The sequence below is a fragment of the Epinephelus fuscoguttatus genome, linkage group LG11 (genome assembly GCF_011397635.1).
Source record: "Epinephelus fuscoguttatus linkage group LG11, E.fuscoguttatus.final_Chr_v1".
Lineage (NCBI taxonomy): Eukaryota > Metazoa > Chordata > Actinopteri > Perciformes > Serranidae > Epinephelus > Epinephelus fuscoguttatus.
In genome coordinates this window covers 30,489,579-30,503,107 of record NC_064762.1, presented here as the reverse complement: position 1 = coordinate 30,503,107, position 13,529 = coordinate 30,489,579, and the positions used below count along the sequence as shown (strand labels likewise).

General features: G+C 40.5%; 1 protein-coding gene across 2 annotated transcripts in view; it reads right to left on the bottom strand.

Annotated features, from left to right (window-relative positions):
• galnt14 (UDP-N-acetyl-alpha-D-galactosamine:polypeptide N-acetylgalactosaminyltransferase 14 (GalNAc-T14)) overlaps positions 1–13,529 on the bottom strand; it is a 203,453-nt gene that overhangs the window by 8,999 nt on the left and 180,925 nt on the right. For both annotated transcript variants that reach the window (XM_049589775.1, XM_049589774.1), the window contains 2 exons: positions 10,912–11,056; positions 616–735 (listed from right to left, as the gene is read on the bottom strand). In XM_049589775.1, coding sequence (XP_049445732.1) covers positions 616–735; positions 10,912–11,056 — 265 coding nt within the window. The remainder of the gene's footprint in view (positions 1–615; positions 736–10,911; positions 11,057–13,529) is intronic.

The following is a 13,529-nucleotide window of genomic DNA, read 5'->3' as shown; positions in this document are numbered from 1 at the left end:
GAACAGTTGGTGAGGTGTAATGAGCTAATCTTCAGCTACCTCTCTCTCTCTCTCCCTTGACTCCCCTCCCCCTTCTGCTCTCCCATCTCTCCTTCTCTCCTCCCTCCCTCCCTTCCTCCCTTCCTCTCCTCTCCTCCTTTGTCTGTCTTGCTTCACCTTTCCACCTGTGCCTCTCCTCCTCTCCTCCTCTCCTCCTCGCTCTCTCTCTCAGGTGATTTATTGGTTGTCAGGTTGTTCTCTGCTGCAGGGGCTTCTGGGACACCGTCAAGGTGCCCAGTGGTCAGGTAATGACAAGTGTGTGTGTGTGTGTGTGGGTGTGTGTGTGTGTGTGTGTGTAAAAAGTATTTCAAGCTGGCTGTCCAAAAAAGTGTCAAGCATCTGCCCCTGCAGCGTGAATGTGTGTGTGTGTGTGTGTGTGTGTGTGTGTGTGTGTGTGTGTGTGTGTGTGTGTTTGAGTGTAACGATCATCTTTAGACAAATTTAGCTTAAGATTAATTAACATTTAGATTAATTTATCAGCCATATGATATACGGTAGTGACTCGCCTGCAGCTACACACCACAATAAATGGGTGTCTGTCCAAGTGTATATGTGTGTGTGGGTGAGTGTGCAGACCTGCTTGCCGTCAGCCATGTTGCAGGGCATCAGCAGGACCTGGGAGGCAGGGAAAGTGGTGGACAGAGACAGACAGTGCTGCTGCTGACGGATCTGCTGCCCGTGAGTGTACACCCACTCCTGGAGACAGAGAGAGAGACAAAGAGAGTTATGATTTTATATCAGTTCAGTGATTCAAATGTTGTTTGTCAGCTTTTGAAAATTGACATTTCCAAGTGCTTTGTTGGCTTGGTTTCTAATGAGCGGTCATGAAAGTAAGCAAGAAATGTAGTAAAGACACATTTAGTTAAATTGCAATTCACTTTATAGGTACTCTACTGGTGTATTCCTATTTCTTGTTCCTATACGTTTAGACCACTAGTCCGCTCCTGTAACAGCCTCTTCTCCTCTGGTTGCAGCCTTTCCACCACATGATGAGCCTGCTGCAGGGATTTCCTGACAATCAGACACAAAAGCATCAGTGAAGTCCGACACTGATGTTGAGTGATAAGGTCTGGCTCACTGTCGGCTTTATAGTTCATCCCAGACGGTGCTGGATGGGGTTGAGGTCAGGGCTCTGTGCACACCAGTGAAGTTCCTCCACACCAAACTTGGGAAACCATGTTTTTATGGGCTTGACTTTGTGTAAGAGACACTGACATGTTGAAACAAAATGGAAAAAAAAAATCTTCCCCTACTGGGTAGCAGGGCTCTATGCTGTACTTCACACTACGTGACTCTTCATATCAGAGGTGCTCGAGTGCTGTGTGTGACCTGTCCAAAGATGCAAAACAAGAGGCTCACCGGTGCATCACAGGCGCTTCCAAGATATCTAGTGTGCTAAATATTTGGACCAGTCAGCAGGGGTGTGGCACCGAATTATGGGTCCAACGCATAAGCCACCTCTGTGGCACCCTGCTCTTCCTCTCTTGATCCATGTCAGTGTGTCTTCTTTACCTTTTCTTTTTCTTTCTTTCTTTCCCTCCCTTTTTGAAGCCCAGTGTACGTTGGTACTCCAGCAGCATAATTCAATTCAATTCAATTCATTCATTCATTCATCTTCTAACCGCTTCATCCTCTTGAGGGTCGCGGGGGGGCTGGAGCCTATCCCAGCTGACATTGGGTAAGAGGCAGAGCACACCCTGGACAGGTCACCGGACTATCACAGGGCTGACACATAGAGACAGACAACCATTCACACCTATAATCACACCTACGGACAATTTAGAGTCACCAATTAACCTGTATGTCTTTGGACTGTGGGAGGAAGCTGGAGTACCTGGAGAAAACCCACAAGAACATGCAAACTCCGCACAGAAGGGCTGCTTTTCATGGGCTTCCCTTCCATTGGGGTCCTGTGTAATCAGTCCCACTTTTCCCCCAACTACAACGCCCCTAGTAGTCAGGGATCTTGTCAGCGAACTACAGCCAATTAGAGCGTAAGACACAGGTGGAGGCAAGCGGCACTTTCCAAGGTTTGTGTGTGTGTGTGTGTGTGTGTGTGTGTGTGTGTGTGTGTGTGCGTTTGTGTTGAGAGAGAGAAAGAGTGAAAGAGACATGAGACGAAAAGGTGGAAGGTGGACTATTGTATGCAATGTTTCTGTATGTTCCCAGTAAGTTATTAACCTAATGACTTGTCACTTTGTCACTTTTTTGACTTTGATATTTTCTTGTAAGCAACCCCCCAACCCTGGGCTGTGGTTAGACCCTCGCATCACTTGACACACCAATCAGGGATTCCTCCTGAGGAACAATCTTGTGGTGTGTGGCCCCCTGTCACCAGTCAGTCATGTAGTTCGAAAACCACAATGACTTCAAGCCTCCTGATTATTAGACAGCAGGTTGTGTGAACAGTGTGGCAATCTGACAACTTTGTCAGAGTAACATGGGGGCACTAGAGACATAGTTGGGGCTAACAAAACTGAGAGGGAAAGAGAGTGGAAAGAGCAATATTGAGAAGAGGAAATAAGGAAAACAGATTTAAACTTGAAAAAAGAGCTCACTATCCATGGTCCATTGTAAAGCTTATTTTAAAACCTAACACATTTAAAAAGAAAAAGGGAAAATAAAATTTTTCTAGCATAAAGTTACAGTATGCTATAATATCTTAGCCTATGACAGTGTAGAAAACACAATACATGTAGAGATGCAACCTCAAATGTTCAAACACACACAGGCACAGTGTCGTGGTAGCAGCAGCACTGATGTTATTCATAACCACCCTGACAGTCTGACATCTCTCTCTGTCTCTCTTTCATGCACATGTACACACACACACACACACACACACACACAGTTACAGGCAACACATACTAAGGAGGTCAAGGTTTAAAGGAACAGAGGCCTGATGTATTAATAATCATGTAGGAGAAAAACGTGTTGGGAAAGAAAATAAGGGCTGGGAGGAGAAACAAAGAGACACACATAAGCACACGCATGCACGCACACACATACACACAACATGTAACTAGGTCAGGGTTATTATAGTAGCTAGCAAGATGGTAAATTCAACCTGTCCAGTGTTTGTGTGTCTATGTGTTTTAAGGGCTTTCCACACCCTCAGGGGACAGACAGTATAAAGGTCAAACCAAAGTGAACCACATCTTGACACATCTAGAACACACACATGCACACATGCACTTCAATAGTCAGTATTATTACATTATTCATGATTAATATTGCTCATGATGACTAATGATTATTCTTTGTTTGTTGTTATTTTGTCTGACTGGGAGCCAAACATATGAAATACGTGATAACGTGAAACACATAAAAGCAGCAATGTCATATTTAAGAAGTTGTCACAAGTAGTGGAATGTGACAAAGTACATTTACTCATGTAAGCACTAATTTCAGGTCCCTCACTTCAGAGGAAATTGCCGTCCTTTTTTTTTTTTTTTTTTTTTTTTGGAACTCCATTGCCATTTACTTGACAGCTTCAGATTCTTCATTTTAAGTAAGGAGTTTGTATAATATAATGCAATGTTATAGATTTATAGCTAACTGCATACACAGCAATATACAGCAACACTCTGGGCCATTACTCTTAATTATGAGCACTTTTACTTTGACACTTTTAGAACATTTTGCTCATAATAGTCCGGCACTTTGAGTTGAGTAACATTATCAGTACAGAATTTGTATTGGACTATTTTCACATCATTACAGTATTGTTATTTTTACTTCGCTTGAGTAAAGGCTGGCCAGCTGGGGCCCTTCTGTGTGGAGTTTGCACATTCTTCTCGTGTCAGCGTGGGTTTTCTCCGAGGTCTCCAGCTTCCTCCCACAGTCCAAAGACATGCAGGTTACATTAATTAGTGACTCTAAATTGCCCGTAGGTCTGAATATGAGCATGTATGGCTGTTTGTCTATAGCCTCGTTTTCACCAAGCAGCATGGTACGGTACAGTTCAGTACGCTTTTTTGCATTTCCACTGTAAAAAGTTATGGATGGTACCAATGGAACTGTTCCGTACCGTCCCCATTTTTGGTCCCCTCTCTGTTGGGGTACCTAGCACACAGATCTGGTACTAAAAGGTGGAGCTGTGAACACTGCAGTCCATTGACTGGTCAACAGCAGACGGTCACTCTGCTCAGGGCTGAGCTGTGGCTGGTTTTAAAGCTTGTGTAACCACTGTTCATACCGTGGATAGTTATACATACGGTGCGTCATTCCTGTGGGCTACGGCAACACTAAACCCCTGAGCTTGCCTTAGAGGGACTAAATGCACAAACTTACTATCTTTAAATATCCCATGGAGAGAGACTCTCACTGCAGCCTGTTATATTTGTTCTGAAAATGTCAGTGTGCAACCTCGTTCTGTGGACGATAAATAAGGCGCAGATTGATAAAGAAGGAAATACAATGAGTGTGTGTGAGTGTGAGTATGTGTCAGCCCTGTTAAAGTCTGGCGATCTATCCAGGGTGTACCTCGTCTCTTACCCAGTGTCAGCTGGAAAAGGCTCCAGCACCCCTGCAACCCTGATTAGAACAAGTGAACATGGATAATGAATGAATTGAGTAAAGAATCTGAATACCTCCTTCACCACTGGGCATCACCAGCAAACTGTTTGGCTTGTTTACTTGATAAACAACTTAATAGACTAATCCATTATCAAAATAGCAACTGTTAATTTAATCAACTCATTTCAGTGTATAATGATGAGTGATCTCTTATGAGGAGATAATCAACAATTATTACATTCCTGGTGTTTCATCCTGCATTTCGAGGGACATATCAGTGCATCTTTACAAGTTATGACCATAATTACACTACTATAAGGCTGCTCATATGAAGTAATGGAGTGTGAGGGTTGGTTGGTGAAGGGACAGTGACAGTGGGAGGACCTTTTAAAGCAGCTCTATGATTTATGGAGTTTTATCCTGAATAACTCGTCGCTGCAGGGTTTATTTCACCGTATGATTGATTTATTGAACTGCAGCAAAGAGAATGACATTAGAGGTTAATTGGTGCTGTAGCTCAATATATCTTCTCTGCTGGAGCCTCCTGGGGAGCAACCTCGCTACTGAGGCTGTCGTGTGAACACATTTTAGGGAACATAATCAGTTTGTTACATTAAAATATTCACGAACGTGAATGTCTTTGTTTGGTTCCTTTTTAAACTTTAAATTTGTCTATGTTATTATTAATTTTATTCATCATCTTTAGTGCACACCACACCATAAAAGCACCTTTCTTGCTGCATACTATATAAAATTATCTTAATATATTCACATCTCATATAGTCAAATCAATATATTATTATATTGTTTCTATTTTCTTTCTATTATATGCATTGTATAGACATGTTCTACAAAATATATCATTAACTGTATGTTAATATAACCATATTAACTTATATCTTTATGTAAAGAGATATTGTTATGTGCGTGATAAACACTTAATTGCACTGTTGGTTTTACATAATGGCATTTTAACTCATTTTTTAAAATCTTTTTGTATATTTTTTCCATGTATCTGTATCCTGCTCCTACTTCCTATCTCCCCTCTTGTGCTGCTGTAATATTTAATATCCCAGGAGGTAAAAAAGTAGCCTTTTGTTATCTTATTCAGACACATCGAGCCGCAGTATTGTATTTCTAAACTAAAAAACACGACCAAATGTAGCGGACTGATGAGAGGCAGTGAAAGTGTTAAGTGAAAACACGATATGAACAAAGCTTTAAGAGGAATGAGGCTTTTTTTTCTGCCGATCACTTAGTGTAATCAGAGTTGTTGGTTTGTAGGTAACAATGCTCAGTGGTTGAAGCAGGTCAGTGCTGAACCGAAGCCTGTGTGCTCAGCAGAAATGTTCCCCGGCTGAATAAAGGTTAAAACAAAGTGCACTTGTGCTGAAAATAATGTTGACACCTGCGGCCCCGTCTACAGAGATGTGAATGTAAGCGATTTTTTCTTCTCTTTTGGACAAAGTTGACTGAGCTGCCTCGTACTCATGTTCACAGCCAGCAGTAGAAACGATACAGCGTCATGCTTTCACACTCATTACATTTGGGCCAAATTGTGTTCAGAATGATGTTTTTGTGGCTCAGTGGGTCGCATTTCATGCCCGTCACTCTCCTACTCCTTCATCTCTGCTATACACAGCTGACGCCCTTACATTTTGTGAAACTTGTAGAAACTTGTAATGGAACAGTAGAATATATCTGAATCCTAGATGACTGACATTACAAGCGTTCTGGTCTGTTTTCTGCTGGTATGGGTTTACAAATTGGTCTCTCTGCTTCTCTGCTATTGATTTCTCCCTGTATGTACATGCTGCAGCAATGTGGCGGCTTTAAAGAAATTCTGTCTTTGTTTCTGAGGGACTGAAACCAAAATCTTTATGTTTACAATGAATGTGTTGGATCACATATAAATGCTCTGCTTCTAGACTTGATTGTAGCTGCTAGAAATGTCTCCATAGGATCAATATGGTCTCTATGAAGCTATAAAGTATATTTTGCTGTTTTTACTACTTTTAAAAACTTGTAACTTGTTATCTTGAGCTTTCACCTCCAACTCAGTGGTTTAGATTAATATGGTTTAGGATTTATGTGCTGTGTATAATGCCCTGAGAAGCTCATTTTTCTTTAACCTTTAGTTCAGGTAAGCAATGCAAGCTCAGGGGGTCCTGTGGAGTGTAGCTTTAACCACTCACACACTTCATCCTTTGCTAGACGTAGGAGATGGAACCAGAGGCTTATTATCTAAGATACATTAACGCTTTATTTCTGTCTGCAAACCTCTGGCTATTCATCAGACCTGGTGTTGTGATCTTGGCTCGTCTGTGGATAACATTTGCTGGTTAATAGTCTGGAAGAATTTAGATGATTCTCAAAAAAATCCCAACAACAAACTGATACACTTCAAATTTCTGTATAGGATGCATCTTTCTCCTGAGAGGCTCCATGATGAAGCTCATATCCTCTCTTAAATGGGAGCTCTGCCATAATGGCGACACAAGCACATGTACTGGCATTGCCTAGGGGTAGTACATTTCTAGAAATGTTATCTACGGCCTCATCTGACCTACTTGATACTGAAGTACCATATTTTCCAAAGCTGCTCTTATTGAAGGATACCTCCTCTTTAGGTCTCCAATTTGACTAGAAGCTTTTTGTTGGTCTGACAGCAGCAACAAAAATGGTAGCACTTTTTCTCCCAGAATGAATGACTACAATCTTTATTAGCTATAATATATATGGAGATGTCAATAGCAGGGATGCACAATGCCAGTCAACCAAACATCTGTGCCTGGGTTTCCTTTACTGACAAGGTGAAAGACAAAAAAACAACAAAAAAAGTTGATAACCAAAAAAGATAATGGCCACGTTTCCCAGTTAAGAGCAATCTGGGAAACATGTTTTTCTTTCACGGGAGGCTTAAGAGCGCTCTTGAGAAGCTCTTAGCGCTAAGATCGATCTGGGAAACACGGCCAATATGGCTAGTTAGTTTGTGATACTTTTTTTACTATAACCACAGATACATGTGTTTATAGGGAAATACATGTCACACATTAATTGTCCAGGACAACACAATAATGTTGTAGTTTGTAGTTGTAGTTGTAGTTTGGTCCTACTTTTGATATCAAGGCTGGCAGGAAAATCTAAGCATTGTTGACATGTCACTTAATAGTTTAACACAGCAGTATAAAAATTCAACATCTTAAACTATAATTAACATTTAATTCTTGAAAAATCCAACAGGTAATTACCCAAATTCCCATTACAAAAATGCATCCTTCACAGATTAACAAACCCTGTTGATCCGATTACATTAATTACCAGTTTGACTCTAAAACTACTTTCCTCTTAAATGGACTGGGATTTTGTTTGCCACCTGTATGAACATATAAAAGTTCAGATTAGTCTTCATATCTAAACGTCCTGTTCACTCAAAAACACTGTAAATTAATTTCAAAATGATTCATTTAAGGAATACAAAAATGACTCAGGCGCGTTTTCTGAACTGTCGCCTCCATGGTTAAGTTTTGGTTCAGTTTAATCAACTAAAACTACTTGGGCTAACTTCATGTAAGACTGTGGGAATGGTTAAAAGAACTAGCACTGACTGTAGGTAGTAGACGTGATGCATACATCTGCCTCAAATGTAAAAGTCAAACACTGTGTACACCCCAAAAAACCCCTGCAACATGCTACTGTCACTTTTGCTTCAGGGATAGAATGGTTGATATTAGCACAGCTGCAAGAGGACCAAAAATGAAAATAGGTAATTTTACAGTATGTATTTGACAGCACATGTTGCTGTCCTGTCGGACTGTGTCTCAGTTTTGTTGCCAGTGATCAGCAATTAACTTGATGATTATAATTATACCTTGATAGTAATGATGGCCAAAACTGTAAGACACTAAGGATGTAAAAAAAAAAAAAATCTTTTAATGTGGATTTCTTCTTTTAATTAGATTGGCTAAGGATATTTACAAACACCAGGGGAGAAAAACTCACTTTTCAAGGCAAAAACCAACCGAAGAGAAAAATTAATTTAATTCTTTATGTTGAAAAACATTCCCACCTGGGAGCCACTCGGTTCAAACCAGACTTCTGAACATGAACAAACAGGGATTAAGAGCCTTCCTTCAGGGCTTCCACAGAAGCTGATAAGGGAGAGTTTCTCATTCACATACTCACACACACGCACACACACATCTCGGTGGTTCTCACTGTCAGTTCAGGGATTTGAACCCGCAACCTCCCAGCCAGAGGCCAGCCTCTCCAGCCTTCAGGCATTTCAGTTGCTGACATGTTCGCTCTCTGCAAGGCGGCTTGTTAGAGCGGATCACAGCCTCCACACTCGCTCTAAACACAGAATAATGAGAATCCTACGGGTATTAATTATGGCTGTGAGAAGGCAGGATGCACACACACATGCACGGACACAAGCACACACACACACACACACACACACACACACACACACACACACACACACACACACACACATTCCTGTATTACCAACAGTGGACTATCGTTCCACACCAACCACTTTTTTGGTCTTTTTGAAAAAACAATAAATTTTCATTAAAGTTTTCTTTTCATAAAATAAATGAAAATATATTTACTAATATTTATCTTTTATAGCTAAGAGGAGACTAGACCAGCCGGAGGATGTTTACCTATCGCAGAGGGAACCGCCAGCCTGCGGTGGAACTGTGTTTGTGGAACACAAACTTAATAATAAATACTTCAGATATATAAATGGGTGCAAAAACTTTCTTGAAGTCTTTCAAAATGAATAGTTTAATTGTATTGTTTTTAATATTTGAACATCTTCCTGTGGCACAAAATCACAGCCACTTCAAGTTAGAAAAAAAATTATATTTTAACAGTAAATCCTTAGTTACTTATCTTCATGCAGTATTATCTTAAACTTACTGAGAACTACAATATCAATTATATCCTAAAAATACATTGCACCAGTGACTTCTTTTTTTCTATTAGACGTATTCACATTTTTGCTGTGTTGCTGTATGTAAACATTATGACCTCTGTGGAGTGCTGGAGAATGTAACTTTGATTATTACATCTTATTTTTTCTATTTGATCTTAATTAATATAGTCTTTGTTTAAGGGGAACAACTTTTCACAAGTCTCAGGGTGTGGTTTCAATCATGCCTGGAGTCAAGGTGGTTGTAGTTATTTGAGCATCTCCTGAGCATTAATTTTAACCTCATCCATGAGTCAATATTCAGAGAAAGGATCCTGAATTAATCTTTCTTTAATAAAGACTATTCATAATTCTGATTTGATCTTCTGTCTCTTTGCATCCATACTGGAGTATTAATATCACTTCATGCTGGAGGGAACCTGTATCACATCTCACACACACAAACACACACGCCTTCTGCTGTAACCACATTATGTTATAGTCTGACGACTCTCTCTTACAGGAGTCTTGTTTACACCTGCTTATGACCAATGAGAGAGAGAGAGAAAGACGGAGAGAGGAGAGGTGAGCTGAGGTGAGTAATATTGCCTCATCCATCTTAATAGATATGTTGTTGTTTTTTTCCAGGAACCCACGACTACACATTCACACTTCCTACTTCTCATTACAGGCAGAGGCAGGTAGAAGCTCTTATGTGTCAAATCTTTCATGCAATTCTAACTGAATATGTTGTGTTAGCAAAAAATAACATTTAGGAGTCACTGAAGTCAGAAATGTTCTTGGGATGAACATGCCGGATGTTTCAGGCAGCTGGGAACTTGACAGCTGCATTCGAGGTGTCCCCCCTCCCCAGATCTCATCTTTTGGAACAGACTAGTTGATACAAGGTATCAATAGTAAATGTAGTAAAGTAAAAAGTATTTTACAGGTTTAAAAATATGCTTGAGTAAAGAGTAAAGTACAGTGGGCGTCAGTGGCTTAGTGGTAGAGCAGGCGCCCCATGTACAAGGCTATTGCCGCAGCGGCCTGGGTTCGACTCCAGCCTGTGGCTCTTTGCTGCATGTCTCTCCCTCTCTCTCTCTCTACCCATTTCACACTTCACTATCCTATCAATTAAAGGCAAAAAAATGCCCTAAAAAATATCTTAAAAAAAAAAAAAAGAGTAAAGTAGTTTCAAAACATGAAAATTACTTGTTGCAAAAAACTACCTGCCTTTGCTTCCTCCAAAAGTGAATTTTCTATGTCCATAATAGTTAATAATATATAAAATGAGGGACATTTCTTTTTATCGTGTCTCTAGATGTCTTCACCCTATATGTCTTCACTATATCCCGGATTTATCTGTCTCCCACTGGTTTGGAGTGAGGAGAGCTACAACACTTAATTGTCTTTCTAACTCTGAATTGACCCACCTGGTTGGGGGCAGGGACCCCCTCCTTTCCTATGCAGGGAGCCAGTGTAAGGACTGGCAGCTCCTGGCCCTCCACCCTGCGAGACTCCAGACAGTTCTGCCGCTGTTTGATCACCCCGGACTGAGAGTCAGAGTCGTCTGGGACCCTGATGGAGGAAGGACAACATAGAATTCATACAGCCAAGGGTTGATGGTATTGGAGAGACAGATATTGCAAACCTTAAAATAAAACCAAAACTGCATAGACACCACTAGAGGTAAGAGAGAAAATGTGATTTGAAATGACCCTTTAATCTCCAAAACCACATTCATCTAAAGTGGAAGCAACAGGATTTAGAGGATATATCGTCTTAATTTTAAGATACACTAACAGCCTCGCTGAAATGAGACAGAGGACCCCAATCATCTCCACCATGGTCTCATTAACTACATCAAGATATCACAGTTAATTTGACAGTGATTTATCAGCGTTTTCAAGAATGATGCGCTGCACCTTTAACAAATCCGCTGAAGGCCTCTAAACTCATTACTTTGGAAAGTTTCTTCCCAATCTTCCGCTTTGATAAACTTTCTCAGTCTTTCTTGTTAAATTCTCGGCCATGCTATAAACTCGGGCTTAAGCCCTGTAGCATTAATTCAATCTGCTATCTCTCTCTGTTTTAATAACCCGTTAAAGGTTATTCTGCGTTTTAAGGGTCAGGTCTGTCCTCCCTTGAGAGCAAGCCTGTTAATTCCATTCTGGGGGATTAACACCAGCCTCCAGTGGATAAATGGGTATTTAAGTGTGTGTGAGTGTGTGTGTATTGAAGTGTGTTTGAAAGAAAATGAGAGACAGTGTTTAAATGAGAGTGCTTATGTGTGTTAAGATTTGTATTAGCATGTTTGTGTGAATGTAGGTAGTAAATGTCTGTACTGTTTGTGTATAAAAGAGTCATCGCGCCAAGGCTTGTGATGTTATTAAGTGTTACTGTGTGTTTATGTGTGAGAGAATGTCCAGTGTGTGTGTGTGTGTGTGTGTGTGTGTGTGTGTGTGTGTGTGTGTGCAGACAGGGCAAGTCAGTCTAAAGAACCAGGGCCCTTGGGAGCTCAGCCAATCAGGACAGAGGGAGAGAGTTAAGACACTCAACGAGGTGCTCAAAAAGACAAACATGGACTGAGTGTGTGTGTTTGTGGTTAAAGGTTGGTGAACACTCACTGTGGATGAATTTCGACAAACAAAACACTGCATGCATTTGCGGACAACACAAAGCATTGCGCAGGTGTGCAGTGTTTGAAAAAAAAAAAAAAGTCAAATTTACAACCATTCCCACACTCTTCCCTTCCTGTGTGCTTTTCGCCTTAAAGTGTGAGTATATTTTGCCAGACAAAATACGTTTTGACCACATCATGAAATCTGCAAATTAACTAAACACAGGTTTGAAATCAAAGCTCTTGGTTCCCCTCTGCACCACTTGTATTGTTGCCTATGACAGAGTCCTATTTCAGGGTTTAGTACCCAATGGATGACCCGCAAAACAGGTTGATTCGTGGGTGGTATTTTGTCTTAATTTTACTTATAGGTTCAGTTATGGGTGAAAAAAAAAAAAAAAAAAGAATATATCCAAATAAACTACAACTAAGTTATAAAGTTTTAACCCTCTGACTGCACCAGCTGGAACATGACAGCCACTGTAACCTGAGGAGATGCACTGCTTAATATTATGAGAGTAAGCTGTCAAGTAGGGCTGTCAGCATTTACATGTTAATCGTGATGAAGGTCAAATCATAATGCGTTGGGTTTTTTTAAATTGCGTGTGCTGCTTTTTTTTACCCTAATCAAGCAGCTGCAGCGGCTCTCTGCTTCCTGCTGCCGCAGTGATGGGAAATAAAACCACTGTGCTTTTTTAATGGCTCATTCCACTTCAAAAACTTGACAGTTCAGTTGACAAGTCAAAAATAAAATGTACCTGCAGAGAAAAGGCTATGTGTGTTGCAGGGCCGCCACCGCTGTTGGTCAATTAAGTACGCCAGCTTTACCCTCGGCATCAGAGCGTGATGTAAGTCCATGTTGTTTAGTGCACTCATGGAAAGTTAGTTTCTCTCGGAGTTGCAGTCTTGAAAGAGTTAAGTCCGATAATGCAAACAGGACCGACTAACTGATTTACTGACTGGTCAGCGGTACTGTGAGAACCAGCTGTATCTTGTAAATCATTTCCTGTTGTTGAATTGTGAATATAGATGCTATTTTGTGTTTTGAGTTTCTGATTTGCTTTGTGGACTGGACTTCTGAGTTGTATTTTATTTTGGTGGTTAAAAACTGGATTGTGGGACAATTTTTCACCAAGATTGCTTTGTTTGTTTGCTGATTGAATACACCTTTTGAACTGAACTGAGCTGTGGTCTATTTGTTTGTGCTTTGCCTGTTTTCGGAGATGTATTTCACCATTTGCTGTGTGCTTTATTGTTTTGTGGCCTATGGTTAGACAGAGGTATTTTCTATTTTATAATTATTTGTCAGGCGTGACTCTGACTGGTTCCCAACTTTATTTAAAAGCATCAAACCTTGCATTAATTTGATTCCTAATCAAGACACACTAGTAAGAATTTCTTTACCTTGTTAATATTAACTTCAAAACTGTT